This window comes from Periophthalmus magnuspinnatus, chromosome 5, assembly GCF_009829125.3.
Source record: "Periophthalmus magnuspinnatus isolate fPerMag1 chromosome 5, fPerMag1.2.pri, whole genome shotgun sequence".
Classification (NCBI taxonomy): Eukaryota; Metazoa; Chordata; class Actinopteri; order Gobiiformes; family Gobiidae; genus Periophthalmus; species Periophthalmus magnuspinnatus.
The window spans coordinates 14,180,713-14,199,843 of NC_047130.1; the positions used below are offsets into that span (position 1 = coordinate 14,180,713).

At 45.0% G+C, this 19,131-nt stretch overlaps 1 protein-coding gene across 2 annotated transcripts; it reads left to right on the forward strand.

Annotated features, from left to right (window-relative positions):
* Positions 1–1,828: 1,828 nt before the first annotated feature.
* Positions 1,829–18,140, forward strand: tnks1bp1 (tankyrase 1 binding protein 1). Of its 2 annotated transcripts, XM_055221706.1 has the most exons (11): positions 1,829–2,069; positions 7,002–8,859; positions 10,548–11,189; positions 11,253–11,817; positions 14,310–14,431; positions 15,269–15,338; positions 15,448–15,583; positions 15,861–15,967; positions 16,583–16,761; positions 16,940–17,015; positions 18,058–18,128. In XM_055221706.1, exons 2-10 carry the CDS (start codon positions 7,013–7,015, stop codon positions 17,007–17,009), a joined length of 3,738 nt encoding a protein of 1,245 aa, XP_055077681.1. In that variant the 5' UTR covers positions 1,829–2,069; positions 7,002–7,012; the 3' UTR covers positions 17,010–17,015; positions 18,058–18,128. The 2 variants fall into 2 exon arrangements, with proteins under 2 accessions (XP_055077681.1, XP_055077680.1); XM_055221705.1 differs by having other exon boundaries at positions 10,548–11,817; positions 18,074–18,140.
* Positions 18,141–19,131: the final 991 nt, after the last annotated feature.

Sequence of the window (19,131 nt, forward strand, 5' to 3'; positions counted from 1 at the left end):
GGGATCAGAAACAGAACTGAAGACAGGACTTCATTGTGATTGAATAATACACCTGTCACGCATACTCAGGCTGACCAATAGGAGGACAAGGGGGCGAGGTGGACAGGGACAGAGGGACAGAGGTATAGGTGCGGAGGGGCAGGTGCGGAGAGGCAGGTGCAGAGTGGCAGGTGCAGAGGTGGACAGGGACAAATATGTACATAGATATAATAGAGACATTTCCACGATTGGCGCAGATCTGTAACTCTGTGGAGACACCACCTGATGCAAGCCTGTGTTTAGACCAGGGCTTTTCACTCCAAGTACCATCAGGTCTAAACCACGTCTAAACCATTTCTAAACCAGGTCTATACCAGGACTATTCCTAGTCTAATCTAGGACTAAACCAGGTCTAAACCAGGCCTACAACAGGACTATTCCAAAACTAAATCAGGACCAAACCAGGGGCTAAACCAGAATTAAACTAGGACTAAATCAGGGACTATTCCAGGTCAAATCTAGGGCTAAACCAGGTTTAAAATCTATAACAGGACTATTCCAGGACTAAACCAGACCTAAAACAGGAGTAAACCATGGATAAAAACAGAACTAAACCAGGACTATATCAGGGACTAAACAAGAACTGAAACAGGACTGAGCCAGGTGTCGCTGTTTGAGAGGAGGATTCGATTTCTTTCTTTGTTCAAACCTGTTCATCCTGTTTAAAGAGAAAAAGAGATAAATGAGCAACAGAAAATCTGACACACAGTGAGGGCATTTGACACACGGGGAGGGCATCTGACACACGGGGAGGGCATCTAACACACAGGGAGGGCATCTGGCACACGGGGAGGGCATCTAACACACAGGGAGGGCATCTGATACACAGATAGGGAATCTGACTCACAGGGAGTAACATTTGTTTTGAAATGTAAACATTAAATCAAGTATAGACTTGTTTACATTTGGAAAAAAAATGTGGGGTACTAAAATTAAGATTAAAGAACAAAAAAACATATTTTTAAAGGGCCCATATTAGGCTATTTTCAGCTCTATATTCTAATGTTGTTTTTTCATCACAAACAGACCTGGAGTTGTGTTTTGTTTCATTCACACATGTTTAACACACAAATCCTGCATAGTTAGGCTGAGTTCTTCTCTCAAAAAGAAAACACTGTATGGAACATACTATTCCACTTTGTGATGTCATGAGGTAATACAGGAAGTGCTCCACTGTGTTTTTAATCTCCTTCACTAGAATCATTTGGATAACTCCGGCCTGGAATTTCCAGTCTCACCTGAACTAAAGGTAAAAGGAGCTGTTAACTTGAAAACTACAGCTTCATGACATCACAAGGTGGAAGAGAGCATTTTGAGGTCTGCAGATGTAGACAGACTAATAACAAAGGGTTACTGAAACGTGTGTGAATGAAACAAAACACAACTACAGGTCTGTTTTTGATGAGGTAACAACATTATAACATGGCTTAAAGCTCACAAGAGTCAGTTTTGTGTAATATAGGATCTTTACTATTAAAATGAAGGCTAAATGTTCTACTGATTCTAAAATTCACTGTTAATGTTTTTCCTATTTTTCCCCCCTCTTTCTGTCCCTCTTCCGTGTGACTGGAGGGAGTGTCTCTCTTTCTCCCTCTCTCTCTCGTCACAGGAGGGAGTCACTCTCTCTCTCTGTCTCCCTCCTGTCCCCGTTTGTCCCTCTCTTTCTTTCTGTCCCGCTCTCTCTCTCTCTCTCTCTCTCTCTCTCTCTCTCTCTCTCTCTCTCTCTCTCTCTCCTCCTGGAGGCTTTCGGAGGAGGGCGGAGGAGGCGGAGGGAGTGTCCGGGTGGAGAGTCTCTGACGTCCGCTGAGAGCAGTGAATACTCCCGGGGAAGTGTGGGAATAACAGAGTGGGCGAGCAGCCAGAGTCCCACAGCGAGGACTAAACCGGGTATAAATCGGGACTAAACCGGATCTAAACCAGGACTAAACCGGGAGTTAACCGGGACTAAACCCGGTCTAAACCAGGATCTAAACCAGAACCTACCCCGGACCTGTGCTTCCGCCGTGTTCCTGGATGTCTGCGTAAAGGAGGTAACTGATTCTTATGGGAAAGTTACGGAGAGGCAACAGGTGCAGCGTTTAACATTATCCAAACTTTATCTAAAAATTTGACGGATTACGTAGGCCACACGCACGTCGTTTTGAACGGGAGCGCGTGCGTGGCTCCGCTGTGAGCGCGTGTTTGGTTTAGGCACTGGTTCAACGACTGCGCGTTCATTTGGAGGTTTTCATCAGTGACTTATTAAAACACTTTTTACTTTTTTGTTTTACGGGTTACGCGCGTAACATGGTGATGTCGTGGCTGTACCGGGGTGCCAAGGTTGAGTTTCTGGGGTGAGAATGTGGGCTGAGGACATTTTAGGGTCCGGAGCGCCCGCGTCCTTCCCGCGGTGCTGGTGGGGTCCGGGTTAGTCGTGTTTGCACAGGCGAGATAAAGCGCAGCGCTGCGGCCTTGGAGCGCAGAGGACAGAGACAGAAGCGATAAAGACACAGAAAACACACGACTGAAACACGAGAAAAACTGAATCTCTCACAGTTTGTTTCTCTGCTCTGATGAGATCTTCTGCTCTGAGACTCTTACTGAGTCAATCACAGAAAACAAGAACACTTAGGGGCGTTCACTCTCAACACACCACACCAAGAGAATGACTAAACTCAACTGGCTTTAAACCAGGAAACCAGGAATAAAACCAGGACTAAAATATACGAGACTAAACCAAGACTAAAGGAGAACCAAAACGTACACGACTAAATCAGGACTAAACCAGGACTAAAGCAGGACTAAGACATGCAGGACTAAAGCAGGACTAAAACAGGACTAAAGCAGGGACTAAAACATGAAGGACTAAACCAGGGACTTAACCAGGACTAAAACATGCAGGACTAGGCAGAACTCCATAAAACATTTGTGTATGCGTTTCACTCACCTTGAGCTGAACCTGAGCAGCCTGAGGTGGACCAGCTGAACTAAACTAAACTCAAATTGACAACTCAGAAAAATGTTTGTTCAAATCCAGAGTCTTACCTTGCACATTAGTGGTGTGATTTTCCAGTAAGAGTACTTTACTACTGCAGTAACTACAACAACTCCTGTGAGTGACAAAAGCTACATGTTCAGTATTAGATTTAAACATTTGTATATCTGAGATACAGAAACTCTCATCATAAATCACATGTTACACTGTCAGCACAGTCAGTACTTTTACCACACCCTACTTTTACTACAGTTCTCAATACTACTACTACATCTTCTACTATTGATACTACTACTATTGTAGTACTCCAGGTTCAGTGCAGTAAAATTGTCTTTTCTCATGTGTTTGTGCAGGTGAAAGTTTAGCTTTTCCTGTGACACAAACACACATGCACGTGCAAACACACATCCATGTTCACACACTCGCATGCACACGCACAAACACACACATGCACACACACATAGATGTGCATGTACACATGCACACACACTCACACATATGCACACAGAGGACACTGACACTCAGGGTACAAACCATAGACTGTATATGATACTAACGTGTCAGTAACCTGTCAAACAGAGACAGCAATCGTCTTGGTAATTATAAAGGTACTGCAGATGTTGAGGTGATAATGCCCTCTGTCACTACGTTTCCACACACCAGGAAAACCAGATAATGCCATGAAAACCAGACAACGCCATGAAAACCAGACAACGCCATGAAAACCAGACAACACCATGAAAACCAAACAATGCCATGAAAACCAGATAATTCCAGAAAAAACAGATAATGTGAGGAAAACTAGATAACGTCAGGAAAACCAGATAATGCCACAAGAACCGGATAACCTTAGGAAAACCAGATAACACTAGGAAAACCGGATAACGTTGGGAAAGCCAGGTCACCAGCCTAGTCCAATTTAAATTGCATTTTTTAAATGTGTGTAAACACAGGAACTACGTCACATCACTTTGCCCAAAGAGCTGCAGCCTGTGACCAACCAGCCATATCACATGTGATCAGTATCATACATGTAAAATTAATGTGTTTCCACTATAGAGAGTACATATAAATGGATATAGCTAACCTGGTAGCTGCCGCATTCTAACGTGGAAGGGCTCCAGATGAGCTGCTATAACTGCTATCCTAAATCGACGTGTACACTGTCATACATGATCAGTGTCATACATGTTCACTAGCATACTTGTTCAATGTCATACGTATTCATTGTCATAGTGTTCAGTGTAATACAAGTTCAACATCACACATGTTCAATGTCATACATGTTCAGGGGTATACATCTTCAGTGGCATACGTGGTGTCATACATGTTCATTGTCATAGTGTTCAGTGTCATATGTGTTCAGCATCATCCATGTACAGTCAGTGTCATATGTGTTCAGAGCCATGCATGTTCAGTGTCATACTATGAGTTCAGTGTCAACGTGTTCAGTGGCATACATGTTCAGTGTCATATGTGTACAGAATCATACATGTTCAGTGTCTTACGTGTTCAGTGCCATGCATGTTCAGTGTTATACTATGAGTTCAGCGTCATGCTTGTTCAGTGCCATGCATGTTCAGTGTCATACTATGAGTTCAGCGTCATACATGTTCAGTGCCATGTGTTCAATGTTATATGTGTTCAGTGTCATACATGTTCAATGTCACGTGTTCAGTGTCATTTGTGTTCAGTGTCACACGCTCAGTGTCATTTGTGTTCAGTGTCACGCGCTCAGTGTCATTTGTGTTCAGTGTCATACGTGTTCAGTGTCATTTGTGTTCAGTGTCATATGTATTCAGTGTCATTTGTGTTCAGTGTCATATGTGTTCAGTGTCATTTGTGTTCAGTGTCATATGTGTTCAGTGTCATTTGTGTTCAGTGCCATATGTGTTCAGTGTCATTTGTGTTCTGTGTCATATGTGTTCAGTGTCATTTGTGTTCAGTGTCATATGTGTTGTGTCATTTGTGTTCAGTGTCATATGTGTTCAGTGTCATTTGTGCTCAGTGTCATATGTTCAGTGTCATATGTGTTCAGTGTCATTTATGTTCAGTGTCATATGTGTTCAGTGTCATTTGTGTTCAGTGTCATATGTGTTCAGTGTCATTTATGTTCAGTGTCATATGTGTTCAGTGTCATTTGTGTTCAGTGTCATTTGTGTTCAGTGTCATATGTGTTCAGTGTCATTTGTGTTCAGTGTCACGTGCTCAGTGTCATATGTGTTCAGTGTCATTTGTGTTCAGTGTCATTTGTGTTCAGTGTCATGTGTTCAGTGTCATATGTGTTCAGTGTCATATGTGTTCAGTGTCATTTGTGTTCAGTGTCATTTGTGTTCAGTGTCATACGTGATCAGTGACATATGTGTTCAGTGTCATTTGTGTTCAGTGTCATACGTGATCAGTGATATATCTCAGACCTCAGTTTGAGAATCATTTCACAAACAGCAGCACGCCCTGTTTCCTGTGAAAAACACATGCAAATCACTCTTTCTCTTCTCTCTCTCTCCTCTCTTCATCGCCCTGTTTCCACTCTTCCTCCCTCGGCTTCTTTCGCCTCTCCTCCCTCTTCCCTCATTCCCATTCTCTTCTTCACTCCCCTCCCTCCTTCTCTCTTTCCCTCCATCTTACTCTCTCCTGTTTTTTCTTTCCGCACAAATGAAGTAACTGAAGTAAATGAAGTAAAAGTGAAGTCATCTTGTTCTAAACCAAACTGCTCCTCCTGTATCTATTTTCACTCCTCCTGAAAAATATACAATTTTTTTCCCCCAGTTTAGTCATTTTTTTAGGTTTCAAATTTTACTTCAAATCATGACATCATGCAAGGGAATTTCATAACACTTAGCTAGTAACTATGTTTACACTGGGCCAAAACTCCTCTAATATACACAGAGATTAATATCCCAGTGCGATCATCAATATGTTTTAGAACTTTCTTCTTTCTGTCCGGTCCCAACCTACACGTATGATAAATGTACAACACGTGTATGGCTCACACATGGATTATGAGGAGGAGAGAAAAAAATTACACTTCAATTTGAAATAAATAGAAAGAGATTTACAAATGTGACACTGGAGAGACAGGTCTGACTCCTCCTACTGGTCCAACTAGAACTGCTCCTCTGGAATTTACACTCAGGAAAGATGAGGGAGAGTGAGTAGGAGAGGAGAAGAGAGGGGAAAGAGGAAGCAGAGAGAGGGAGAGAAAGAAGGAGAGGAGAGAAGGAGAGGTAGGGGTGAGGAGAGTAGCAGAGAAAAAAGGAGGAGAGAGAGAGTAGGGGAAGAGGAGGAAAGGGAGAAGACAAGTAGGAGGCGGCAAGAGGAGGCAGCAAGAGGACGAGAAGGAGAAAGGAGAGGAGAGAAAGAAGGAGGAAGAAAGGATGAGGAGGATTGAGGAGAGGAAGAAGGGAGGAGAGGAGAGTGCAGATGAGAGAGTAGAAAAGGAGAGAGGAGACAGGAGAAGGACTGAAGAGGAGGAGAGAGGACAAGAAGGGGAGATGAGAGGAGGAGAGGACGTGAGAAGAGTGTGGAGAGGAGTGTGCAGAGGAGTGTGCAGAGGAGTGTGCAGAGGAGTGTGCAGAGGAGTGTGGAGAGGAGTGTGCAGAGGAGTGTGCAGAGGAGTGCGCAGAGGAGTGTGGAGAGGAGTGTGCAGAGGAGTGCGCAGAGGAGTGAGGGTTTGACTCCGCCTTCAGGTCGGACCTGCTCCTCTGGAATGACACATGTTCTGTGGAGCTGCATACTTTGACATTTACTCGTGTGTACTTCATGTGTATTACTGTAGGGCATCTGGGGTAAACAATGTGAAACAATGAGAAAGCTAATTAAATGTCGTGAGCGCAGTTAGGGGACCAATCGATCAGAAGCACGTGTTTAGTCAGCTGCAGACTTAATCTTCACTGTGATTGGTGAAACCCTCCTGTCATTCACACAGAGACTGGCGAATCAGAGGAGCAGGTGTTTGCCTCATGTGTTCTCCCATTTGTCTCCACAGATCTTCAGAAGATGGAGAGTTCTGTGGAGGCTTCCTCCACCTCCAAACCGGCGCTGGCTCCTAAACCCCGTCTGACCCCAAAACCCTTCTCTCTGCAGAATCCCACCAAGCTCAAGTCCTTCAGCGCACCCAAGCTCCCCACGTCTCCTAAATCAGGGAGTCTACAGGCAGAATCCACCACAACACCCAAACCAAACACCACACCAGCCAAACCAGGAAGTTTAGAGACCGGGTCCACCAGAACTACATCTAAACCAGGGAATCTAACCACAAATTCAACCGAGACCAAATCCAGCAGGACACCTCCCCAAACGTCTGTTCAGAACGTGCCGGAGAACGCAGATGTCACTGATTCTAAAGGGACCAAACCAGGAGAAGTGCCCATCTCAGAACCTAAGGAAAAGATAACCAATGTGGAAACAAAGGACAGAAGAGAGGAGGAGAGGAGGATGGAGGAGGAGTGGAGGAGGGAGGAGCAGAGGAACGATGAGGTGGTGCTCAGACACTCTCTATCTCCATGGATAGGGAGCAGAAAGCGTCTCTCCTCTGACCTCGTGTCCAAGTTTGAAAATGGAGGTCTGAATGTGCATCCGGTCACTACAGCAATGCCCAAAACAGACGAGAAGAACGAGAAGAACGAAAAGAATGAAAAGAATGAAAAGAACGCAGAGGGTGAGAAGAACACAGAGAACACGGAGAACGAGAGGAACGTGATAGTGGAGAGTGGAGGGAGCATCAAACAAAGAATCAGTCAGCTGTTTGACTCAACGAGAGAGGAGGAGAGAAGGAGAGAAGAAGAGATGAGAGAGGAGGAGAGGAGGGAGGATGAAAAGAGAGAGGAGGAGAGAAGGGAGCAGGAGAGGGAAGAGGAGAGAAAGAGGGAGGAGATGAAGAGAGAGATGGAAAGAAGGGAGGAGCAGAAAAGGATGGAGGAGAGGAGGGAGCAGGAGAGGAGAGAGGAGGCAAGGAGACAAGAGGCCATCAAAGAACAACAAAGGAGGGAGGAAGAAAGGAGGATGGAGGAGAGAAGGATAGAGGAGGAGAGGAAAGAACAACAAAGGAGAGAGGATGAGAGGAGGATGGAGGAGAGAAAGACTGAGGAGCGAACGATGGAGGAGGAGAGGAGACGAGAGGAGGAGAGGAAAGAACAACAGAGAGAGGAAGCGAGGAGAATGGAGCAGAGAAGGAAGGAGGAAGAGAGGAGACGAGAGGAGGAGAGGAAAGAACAACAAAGAGAGGAAGAGTGGAGGATGGAGAAGAGAAAGATGGAGGAAGAGAGGAGACTAGAGGAAGAGAGGAAAGAACAACAGAGAGAGGAAGAGTGGAGGATGGAGAAGAGAAGGATGGAGGAAGAGAGGAGACTAGAGGAGGAGAGGAAAGAACAACAGAGAGAGGAAGAGAGGAGGATGGAGAAAAGAAGGATGGAGGAAGAGAGGAGACGAGAGGAGGAGAGTAAAGAACAACAGAGAGAGGAAGAGTGGAGGATGGAGCAGAGAAGGATAGAGGAAGAGAGGAGACGAGAGGAGGAGAGGAAAGAAAAACAGAGAGAAGAAGAGAGGAGGATGGAGAAGAGAAGGATGGAGGAAGAGAGGAGGCGAGAGGAGGAGAGGAAAGAACAACAGAGAGAGGAAGAGTGGAGGATGGAGCAGAGAAGGATGGAGGAAGAGAGGAGACGAGAGGAGGAGAGGAAAGAACAACAAAGGAGAGAGGAAGAGAGGAGAATGGAGGAGAGGAGACGAGAGGAGGAGAGGAAAGAACAAGAGAGGAAAGAGGAAGAGAGGAAGATGGAGCAGAGAAGGATGGAGGAAGACAGGAGACGAGAGGAGGAGAGGAGGAAGGAGGAGCTGCAGTCCAGAAGGTGAGCACTGCGCCCTCTGCTGGTGCATAGGGGTGTAAATGAGGTTATAAACAATAGTTAAATACAGTCTCACTTTGACTTGTAGCTGTAGTAGTAGTGGCTGGAGTAGCAGCAGTGTTTGAAGCAGCAGCAGTAGTAGCAGTAGCACCATAGTAGTAGTAGTAGTAGTAGTAGTAGTAGTAGTAGTAGTAGTAGTAGTAGTAGTAGTAGTAGTAGTAGTAGTAGTAGTAGTATCAATACTAGCAGTATTTGGAGCAGTAGTAGAGACAGTGTCCTCTTCGAGCTGCAAGTCCAGAACTGTTCAGATATTTGGATAAATATTTTCCAACACTCAGATTCACGTCCAGACAAGAGAGGTATTTAAACTGCTACTTCTACTACTACTACTACTACTACTGCTATTACTACTACTAATGCTATGAACACTACTACTACTACTACTACTACTAGGCTACTGCTACTGCTACTGCTACTGCTACTGCTATTGCTACTGCTACTACTACTACTACTACTACCAGTGATGAGAAGAATACTACTGCTGTTTTTACTGTGTCTATCTCTTTTTTTTAGCCTTTGTATTGATACTTTGTGGTGACATCATGGCGGGGTGGGGTGGGGGGGTTGTGCATGTATCTCTATGATGGAATGTTCAGCAGTTACCATGGTGACACAATGCACACATTAGCAAACACTGAAATTCAAGAACGTGCAAGCATTCATGGTCCTGTTTAGGAGTTTGATTTTCAACAAAAAAGTGACAGTAAGTTACAGTTGGCTAATGCGAGCTAGCTTATGACTGTAATGTTATTTGAGAGAAACTTGATCACATGTTGTAGTTCAGATAAGTCAGTTCTTTATGGTCAGATTGTGTTAAAATAAAGCTCAGATTAAAATCTAACAAAGCCTCAGACAGAGCAGTGCCTATGGTTAGCACTGCACCCAAAGGAAATGCTGATGACCTCAGCTGCAAAGTATCAACATTATACTGGTTTAGCCCTGGATTTGTCTTGATCCTGGTTTAGTCCTGGTTTAGTTCTGGTTTAGTCCTGCTTTAGTCCTGGTTTAGTCCTGCTTTAGTACTGGTTTAGTCCTGCTTTAGTCCTGGTTTAGTCCTGCTTTAGTCCTGATTTAGTCCTGGTTTAGTTCTGGTTTAGTCCTGGTTTAGTCCTGCTTTACTTCTGGTTTGGTCCTGGTTTAGTTCTGGTTTAGTTCTGGTTTAGTCCTGGTTTAGTCCTGGTTTAGTCCTGGTTTAGTCCTTGTTTAGTCCTGATTTAGTCCTGGTTTAGTTCTGGTTTAGTCCTGGTTTAGTTCTGGTTTAGTTCTGGTTTAGTCCTGGTTTAGTCCTTGTTTAGTCCTTGTTTAGTCCTGCTTTAGTCCTGCTTTAGTTCTGCTTTAGTCCTGGTTTAGTCCTGGTTTAGTCCTGATTTAGTCCTGATTTAGTCCTGATTTAGTCCTGCTTTAGTTCTGGTTTAGTCCTGGTTATAATTCTGGTTTAGTCCTGGTTTAGTTCTGGTTTAGTCCTGGTTTAGCCCTGGTTTAGTCCTTGTTTAGTCCTGGTTTAGTCCTGGTTTAGCCCTGGTTTAGTCCTTGTTTAGTCCTGGTTTAGTCCTGATTTAGTCCTTTTTTAGTTTAGTAGTGATTTACTTGGTGAACTAGCACAGACTGAAAACTTGTTGTTTATCTTTCAGGTTTGACCCAGACCGAACACGGATCATCTCAGACGGTTTGGAGCAGACGAGAGGAGCGAAGGAGGAGGAGAGAGAGGAGAAGAGAGAGGAGGGAGTGTTTAACCGTAGGAGCGAGAAGAAGAGGCGATCTGTGAGGTTTGGCGTTGTAGAGACCGATGACGGAACGCCTCCCATTATCCTGGGACCTGACCCAAGCAGCGATGAAGAGGAGGAGGACAAGAATGAGAGAAGGAGGAGAGAGAGGGAGGAGGAGGAGAAGAGGCTGCATGAGGAGTTTGAACTGAGACGAAAGAGGGAGGAGAGAGTGGAGGGCAGAGATGAGGGGGAGGGAGACACAGAGGAGGAGGGAAGGAAAGGAGAGGAGGAGGACAGAAAGAGAAGAGAGGAGGAGGAGGAGAGACTGAGAGAAGTTGAGCGACAAAAGATGGTGGAAGAGATGGAGAGACAAAAACAACAAGAGGAGAGGAAGAGGCAGAGGAGAGAGGAGGAGCAGAGGAGGAGAGAGGAGGAGCAGGAGAGGAGAGAGAAGGAGCAGAGAAGGATAGAGGAGGAGCAGAGGAGGAGAGAGGAGGAGCAGAGGAGGGGAGAGGAGGAGCAGGAGAGGAGAGAGAAGGAGCAGAGAAGGATAGAGGAGGAGCAGAGGAGGAGAGAGGAAGAGGAGAGAAGGATAGAGGGGGAGCAGAGGAGGAGAAAGGAGGAGCAGACGAGGAGGACAGAGGAGGCACACTACCCCCTCCTCCCCTCTGGACTCTCAGGAGGAGACCAGGGCAATGTAGATTTTGAAGATTTCTCAGTGAAAAAGTCTCTCATCGACAGCGTGGACTTTGACGACTTTTCTGTGAAACCAAAAAGACGGAGCTCCAGAGCGGACACCAAAGGAATGAGAGAAGAGAGAGGAGAGGAGGCGAGGTGGAGGGATGAGAGGAAAAGAGAGGAGACAAGAAGGGAGGAGGTGCAGGTGGCCCACAGGCAGGAGCTGAAGGCGGTCAGAGGGGTAGAGGAGAGCAGACCCGCCATGGAGGAACTGAAATGGAGAGAGAGGATGGAGGAGTTCAGTGTGGAGAGGGGGATGGAGGCAGAGAGATGGAGGGAGGAGGAGAAACGAGAGGAGGAGCGAGGAGAGGAGCCAGTGGATACCATAAATATGATGACACCGCAGCAGGAGGAGCAGTCTGTGGATGGAGAGATGGAGGAGGAGGAGAGCGCAGAGGAGGAGACCAGGCCGACGGATGGCCCACGAGAGACGATAGAGAGAGACACCGCTCTGCAGGTGAGAAACCAAAATGTTCTACTGAAGAGGGGCAGAAGAGCAGAAGAGAGGGGCAGAGGAGCAGAGGAGAGGGGCAGAGGACAGGGACAGAGGAGCAGAGGGGCAGGGGAGAGGGGCAGAGAAGCAGAAGAGAGGGGCTCGTCTCTCTCCTTTCCTCCTTAACTCCTCTCTCTGTTTCTCTCTCCTCCTCCTCCCCTCTCTCGTTTCATCACACAGGGTTAAAGCCCCACTGCGGGACATTTCTTCACATTAGAACAGGGTTACTTTGAGGGATGCCTCTCAGATGTTTGAGGTCTGTTCTTGTCTAGGCCTGTCTCTGGTTTCTCTGAGTCTGAGCTGTTCTGACCTGATCCAGATTCCAGTAAAGTCTAAAGGACAAACAGGGACAAACAGGGACAGACAAGGCCAAACAGGGACAGACAGGGACAGGGACGGACAGGGACAGACAGGGAAAGACAAGGCCAAAATGGGACAGATAGGGGCAGACACTGTTAAAGAGGGCCAAACAGGGACAACCAGGGACAACCAGGGACAAACAGGGACAGCCAGGGACAAACACAGGCAGACAGGGATATACAGGGACAAACAGAGACAAACGGGAACAAACCAGGCCCAAGTGAGACAGGTCTGCTGAGAAACCAGGGCAAAGGAATCTAAAGTTACACACACACACACACACACAAATACATACACACAGATGCATGCAGACACACAGACACACACATACAAACACACACACAGATACACACATACAAACACACACACAGATACACACACAAACGCACAGACAGATACACATGCAGACACAGACACAAACATACATACAGACACACACACAGACGCACACAAACACACACTCTGTCAGTCAGAGAGTGACTTCAACAAAATGAACATATGAAACAGCAGCAACCAAAGTTTAGTTTAAACCATAGACTGTATATATATATATATATATATATATATATATATATATATATAAAAATGGACATAGCTAACAGACTAGCCACCTCGTTCACAATAGGAAGTGATCAGGGGCGTGCTTTCGGCTCCATCAACCATTAGAAAACTGTGGCCTCTCTCTGTAACTGCTGCTGCCATCCTCGTCATTTTGGTCTTAAAATGTTTGTATTGACCCGCTTTACATGATCCTGGTGTTTTTATTTCACTACTGTGTCCATAATTCAAGATATGAACATTAATAACAGACAAATCAGCTGCCTTCTTTCCCCAAAGTTGCTCCTATGTTTGATTGACAACGTTGCTAAGTGCTGGTCCTCTGCTAAACCAGTGGTGTGGGCGGGAAGGGGCCTTACGTTCCACAGCCTCTCTCCAGATTGGCTCTTTGGTTGCTATGATACTCGCAGTTGGAATTCCACTAGCCTGGATGAGCTTCATTTGGCCGGAGCCAAACGCTATGGGTGATGTGACTTAGTCCACTTCTTCATGAAGTCTATGGTTTAAACATTTATCAAGGGGATTGTAGAGTGGGTTATTGGGCTTTTGGTGGGTTTGGGAGGAGTGGGGCAGTGAGGTAATGAGACACAGAGACACACAGACACAGAGAAACAGAAGGACAGAGACACAGAGAAACAGAGGGACAGAGACACACAGAAAAAGAGGGACAGAGACAGAGGGAGAGACACACGACATAAAGGGACAGAAGCACACAGACATAAAGGGAAGGAGGCACACAGGCACAGAGGGACACTGAGGCATAGAAACAGACACTCACAGAGGGACAGACACAGAGACAGAGGGACAGAGACACACAGACACAGAGGGACAGAGACATAGAGGGGAAGAACGGACAGACCCAGAGGTGCAAATACACAAAGACACAGTCATAGAGACACAGACACAGAGGGACAGAGACACAGAAGGGACATGTTTTCATTATTATCCACAGAAACACAGAGTGCAGAAAGAAGAGATTTCTGCTTTTGTGGAGAAAAAACGTAAACAAATGTTTTTCTGTTCTGCTGTTGTGACACTTCAGCCAATCAGACTGGAGTATTCGTTTGAACCACCTGATAGGTCCTGACCGCTCTCAGTTTGGTCTGTGCATGTTGTTATCCTCCTCAGAGTTTAGACAGGCCCAGCCTTTTCTGTCAGGTACAATTACATTATTGTTACAATTTTATGAGTCACATTCACCTGAGTACATTCTGTCTCTGTGAGTGTGTGAGGGCGTGCATGTGGGTGGGGGTGCGTGTGTGTGTGTGAAGGCGTGCACATTGCAAATTCAATTGTATTTGTCATCATTTGAAACTCGTTTGACTAAATGTGTTTCACTGGACATTTTAAACATAATTATAAACTGACACAGAGCAACAGGTTTCACCACATGACCAGAAGGTGACCGCTCCTACCTGAGATTAGAACCCACAACCTCCCTGTACCTGCAGCTGCTTCAGAAGGGCTGCATGTGATGAGGGAATTAAAAATATTATTTTTGAAGTTTAGTTTAAAGTCTTTTCTACATTTTTACAAAGGCACAAATCCCGAGTGACCCAAGAGCGACCGAGGGGAAGAAGCCAGCGACAGAGGAGGAGGAGCCAGAGCCCGAGGAGGAGGAGTCAGAGAAGCAGAGACACCCATCCACTCACACATACAGGTGAATGGTCACATTTTTCTGTATCATCATACACAGAGCCTCCCACAGTTCCCTGAGTCTGTACAGATTTGTAGTGTTTGATTGTGTGAGTGCTTTTAGACCTGATGCACTGACACAGATCACCTAACTTCTTTAAACTGTCTAGAACATAGACATATATTAGTAGACGTGACGTTCAATGCTAATGATATTATCCACTTAGCAACACCACAATTAGGTCAGAGCGTGGTTTAAACTGCTGAGTATATAAAGATTTTGATGTCTTATTTTAGATGAAATCCTGGAAGCTTAATAAGATCTGAAGATGAACCAAACATAACGTATTGTTTTCAGTTGCCTGTGCTCACTGGAGCGAGATCTTCCCCAAATAATTTTTTCTTCTGCATTATTTTCTCAATGTGAGCTAGCACATCCCACTGTGTGACAACAGAAACATGGACCACGTCATCACTTCTGACCAATCAGAGTGATAACTTCTAACGTAGTGTTAGAGCGGTCTCATAGTGGAGCAAGGATAAAGCATACAAAGCTAACTTTTAGGTGCTTTGAGGATTTAAACATTCTAAAAAGTTCATGGTATGACAATAGAAAACAATCCTACAGAATCGGCCCATTGTGAAAGCTGTGGACACCCTGTTAGAAACAGGCTGTTTGCATTCACATGCATTGTGCTCTTGGGGAGAATTCTTTGCGGGACGCAGCTCCTGGGAGCTACAATACCTGGAATGGCTACTAGTCGATCTCACTCCAGTACAGAGGGGGAATGTATTATCCAGTTGTCCAGTGTTTAGTTGTGGGGCCCCTTTCTGCTTTAGCCTTTGTTTTGTGTGTTTTCAGGTTTGAGTCTCTGGAGGGCTCCAATGAGTCACACACTGAAGAACCAGAAGAACTTTCTCTCTTCCCCGACGTGAGTCATCCTCTGCACCTCCTCATCCTCTCTTCTGCTCCTCTCCTCTGACCCTCTCTTCTGCTCCTTTGACCTTCTCCTCTCTCCTCTCTTTTGCTCCTCTCCTCAGGTGACACCTCTCCTGGACTCCAAAATTCAGAAGTCAAAGGTGGATTTGGGGAGGAGGAGGAGCAGAAGCAGAAATCCTCGCTCGATTCGACTTACGGCAGAAGAGGCGCGGGACTGGAGAAGCTGTGATTCCACAGGTACTATTACTATTACTACTACTGCTGCTTCTAATAATAATAATACTACACCTCTATCTGTTCTCCAGCTTCATGGCTCTCCCTTCCCTCTTCTTCACTCATGTCCTTCTCTCCCTCTTGTTTTAACCCCTCCCACTCTACCTCTTATATCCTTCTCTCATTTCTCTCATGTACTTCTTTCTCACATCCCTCTCTCTGACCCATCCTTCACTCTCTCTCCTTTCACCCTCTACCCTCATGTACTCTCTCATTCCTCCCTCTCTCTCTCTCTCCTCAGACAGTCCGGTCCTTGTCAGGTTAGACTCACCTGTGGAGGAGCCTCCATTGAAACAGCGCCACCAGAGGGTCAATCTTTTCCCTGGGACTAGTCCTGCGGCTCTCATCGTATGTAACAATACACTGTCCACTGTGCACCTGTCCCACCTGTACAATACATCTGTACAACACACCTGTTCACCTGTACAATACACCTGCCACATGTACAATACACCTGTATACACTATAGAGTCCATGTGTCCCACACTCACATAATTTAAAAGTCCTGTTTCAAATGTGAAGTCCTGAAGATGAAATATATGGTACAGCAGAGTGCAGTGTATAAAAGTTTCTCGGGAGGGGGGTTCTCTACCTGCTTATGTCCATGGAGTATTGTGATGGGGTTAGAGGTGGGATCTGCATGGAGATGTGGCGGTCACCGTGGACAAGGGATGCTTACTATGGATACGTGATTGTTCACACCTGCTGAAGTTTGATGTTGGGCTGTGGCCATACTGGCTTGTGAAAGCCTGTTTTTGTCAGCCCTCTTTTGCTAAGAAAGGCTGAGCCTGGATAGTACTTGGATGGGAGACTGCTGGGAATACCAGGTGCCACAGTGGAGTGCTAGAAGAAAAAACTATCATCGTGTTCTTCGGCAAGACACTTCACCTACATTGCCTAGTATTAATGTGGTGTGTGAGTGTGTTGGTTGTTATTGTTATTATTTTTGTTTTTTTGTCTCAGGCCCAGATAAAGAAGAGGACCTCAGAGCGACACCCAGAGGTACAGGAGAGCACTGAAAATGGACGTGAGGAGAGGGCAGAGTCAGAGGAGGCGACAGGTGTGCCCCTGTCACGCTCCCCCCGGCCCTCTCGCCAAATGGCAGGTGCAATGATGGTGCTACCCCCTATGGACTCAGCAGGGTAAGGGCTCCACTCCATTGTAAATGTGTCAGATGCCCTCCCTTCCCCCAGTATTCCTGTGTGTCAAATGACCTTCCATCCTCCTGTATCCGTGTGTGTCAGATCCCTGTAGCGTTAGACTGAGATGGGGGCAGGCCAAATGTCTGTAGTGAATCTGCAGATGATGTTTCTGTTTCAGTGGTGGCTTGTCTCCTGCTTGGCTCAAAGAACTCAAGTCCAAGAAGAAAATGCAGGATGGAGAAGCTTAGCCTGAGGTAAAAGATGAATCTGAACTTTAAACTCATCCAACAATCCCACGCATTTCAGAACATTTTTAGAGGTCTAAACTACAGAGTTATCAGCTTTTACACCCCATGGAGACACAGGGAGGGCATCTATGTACATCAAACTTTAACCTGTAAAAGTATATTATTATTATTATTTTAAAAGAACCGTAAGATTTAGATTTGAAATTCCATAAACTTGTTCAAAACAAGTCTGCATAATCCCTCAGTCGTCCAGGTCTGATCCATAGCAAACTTCAATCTGTCAACTGGACAAATAGTTGTAGGAGTGAAGACATTTCGCTGCTTATCCAAGCCACTTCTTCGGTTCTGGTCAGATTACTGGTGGACACTGCCTTATATCTATATATAAAACTGGAGACAATAGCTGTTTACAGTTTCAGTGTAGTTAGCCCCTCCCTTCAGATAGATATAAAACAAATATAACTTCTAATGCTGGTTTAGTCTTAATCGCAAAAAGCATTGGACATAATGTCGCATTTATATTCCAATGTTATAATTTGGTGTTTTGGTTCAAGACAATTATCCAATCAGAAAGCAGAATGAGACTCTCATTTTAGTTGCCAGTTCCAGTGCAGAAATCCAGCTGGTTTAAACCTAAAAGGACTCTCTGATCTGAATGGTCACTACCTAAACCCCAGCACCTGCAACCAATCATGAATCAGTGCTAGTGCAGCCTCTGTAGCTCAGTGAGTGAATTCTGGAGGTTCTTTCACAGGCCTATCCATATACTGAGAAAGAGACAAACGTGTATGTTTCTCTTATCTGCAGGGTAAGGCTCTGGGCACACATGTTCAGTTGTGATTGTAGTACATTTTACAGTAAGAGAGCAGGATATAGACAGTTCCTTTAATGTACACTTTTGTCACTCATGTAGGGCAGGGTGAGTGCAGTTGCAATTCAAAGCAGAAGTTAATTAATCACATTGTATTACAGTGTTTTAGTAACTGATAGAGTAATAAAATTGAAATGCTGTTTGGTTAAATGTTGCTTATTAACAGAATAATAACAGATTCCATGTTTCTCAGGTGAGGAGCAGGCCCCTGAGATCTCCTCTCAGACTGTATAGAGTCTTCTACAGACTATATATATATATATATATATATATATATATATATATATATATATATATATATAGATTGAGTGTATGCTCCCTGGAACATTCCTGAAGTTTGTCAACTCTGGAGTACACCTGAGGCCAAACTACTTTGAATAATGTAAATAAGGCATGACTGCTGCATCTCATGCAAAATGAGATGCATGCCAAGAAGGACAGGAGATAAGGGATGGAGGGGGAAGGAGAGGGAGGCGAGGGAGAGAGCAAGGGATAGAGAGAGGGAGGGCCCACAGACTGCATATATAAATGGATATTGCCAATAGTCACAACCAAATTCCAAACAGAAAGTAAGCATGGGTGAGCTTTGACTCGCCCATGCTTACGTAACCATTCTGGCTTTCATTTACTTTTTCTGTAGAAAAAACATGGTCCCTCTCTCTGTAATTGCTGCTGTCAGACCCGTAATTCTGACCTTAAAGGCTGGTTTTAAACCGCTTAACATGATCCTGGGGTTTTTATTTCACTGTTGTCCCTAAAGATATTAACATTAATAACAGACCAATCAGGTGCCTTCTTTTCATGAGGTTGCTCTCGCTAGTGTTAGCTACAGGTTTAATTCATGGGGGGGGGGCACTGTCTTCAACAGACTCCCCTCAGGGCTGTGACATAAGGGTAATTTTAAACTCTGGGTTCTTTAATTTTTTTTTTTTTTTTTTTTTTTGAGATTTTTATAGTTACAGATTTGTACAGATTTGTTAAGATAACGATGTGCGGACTGAAATCCTTTGCATAGAGAATGATTTACAAAAGTATTTTTTTCTGAATATATCAAACTGTACATTATTCTTATGTTGTCTCTGTGATATGATCTGTTCGGTGCAGCCCTTTGGACAGAAAACTGTGGATTTGAAATGGATTCTATGTAAATATATAGAGATAAGATTGTAGCTGTTAGCCTCAGGTCTCATGCACTTTATGAAACTGACCGCCCTTTGGCTCCTGATGCCAAAGGTCTAACACACGTGTGCC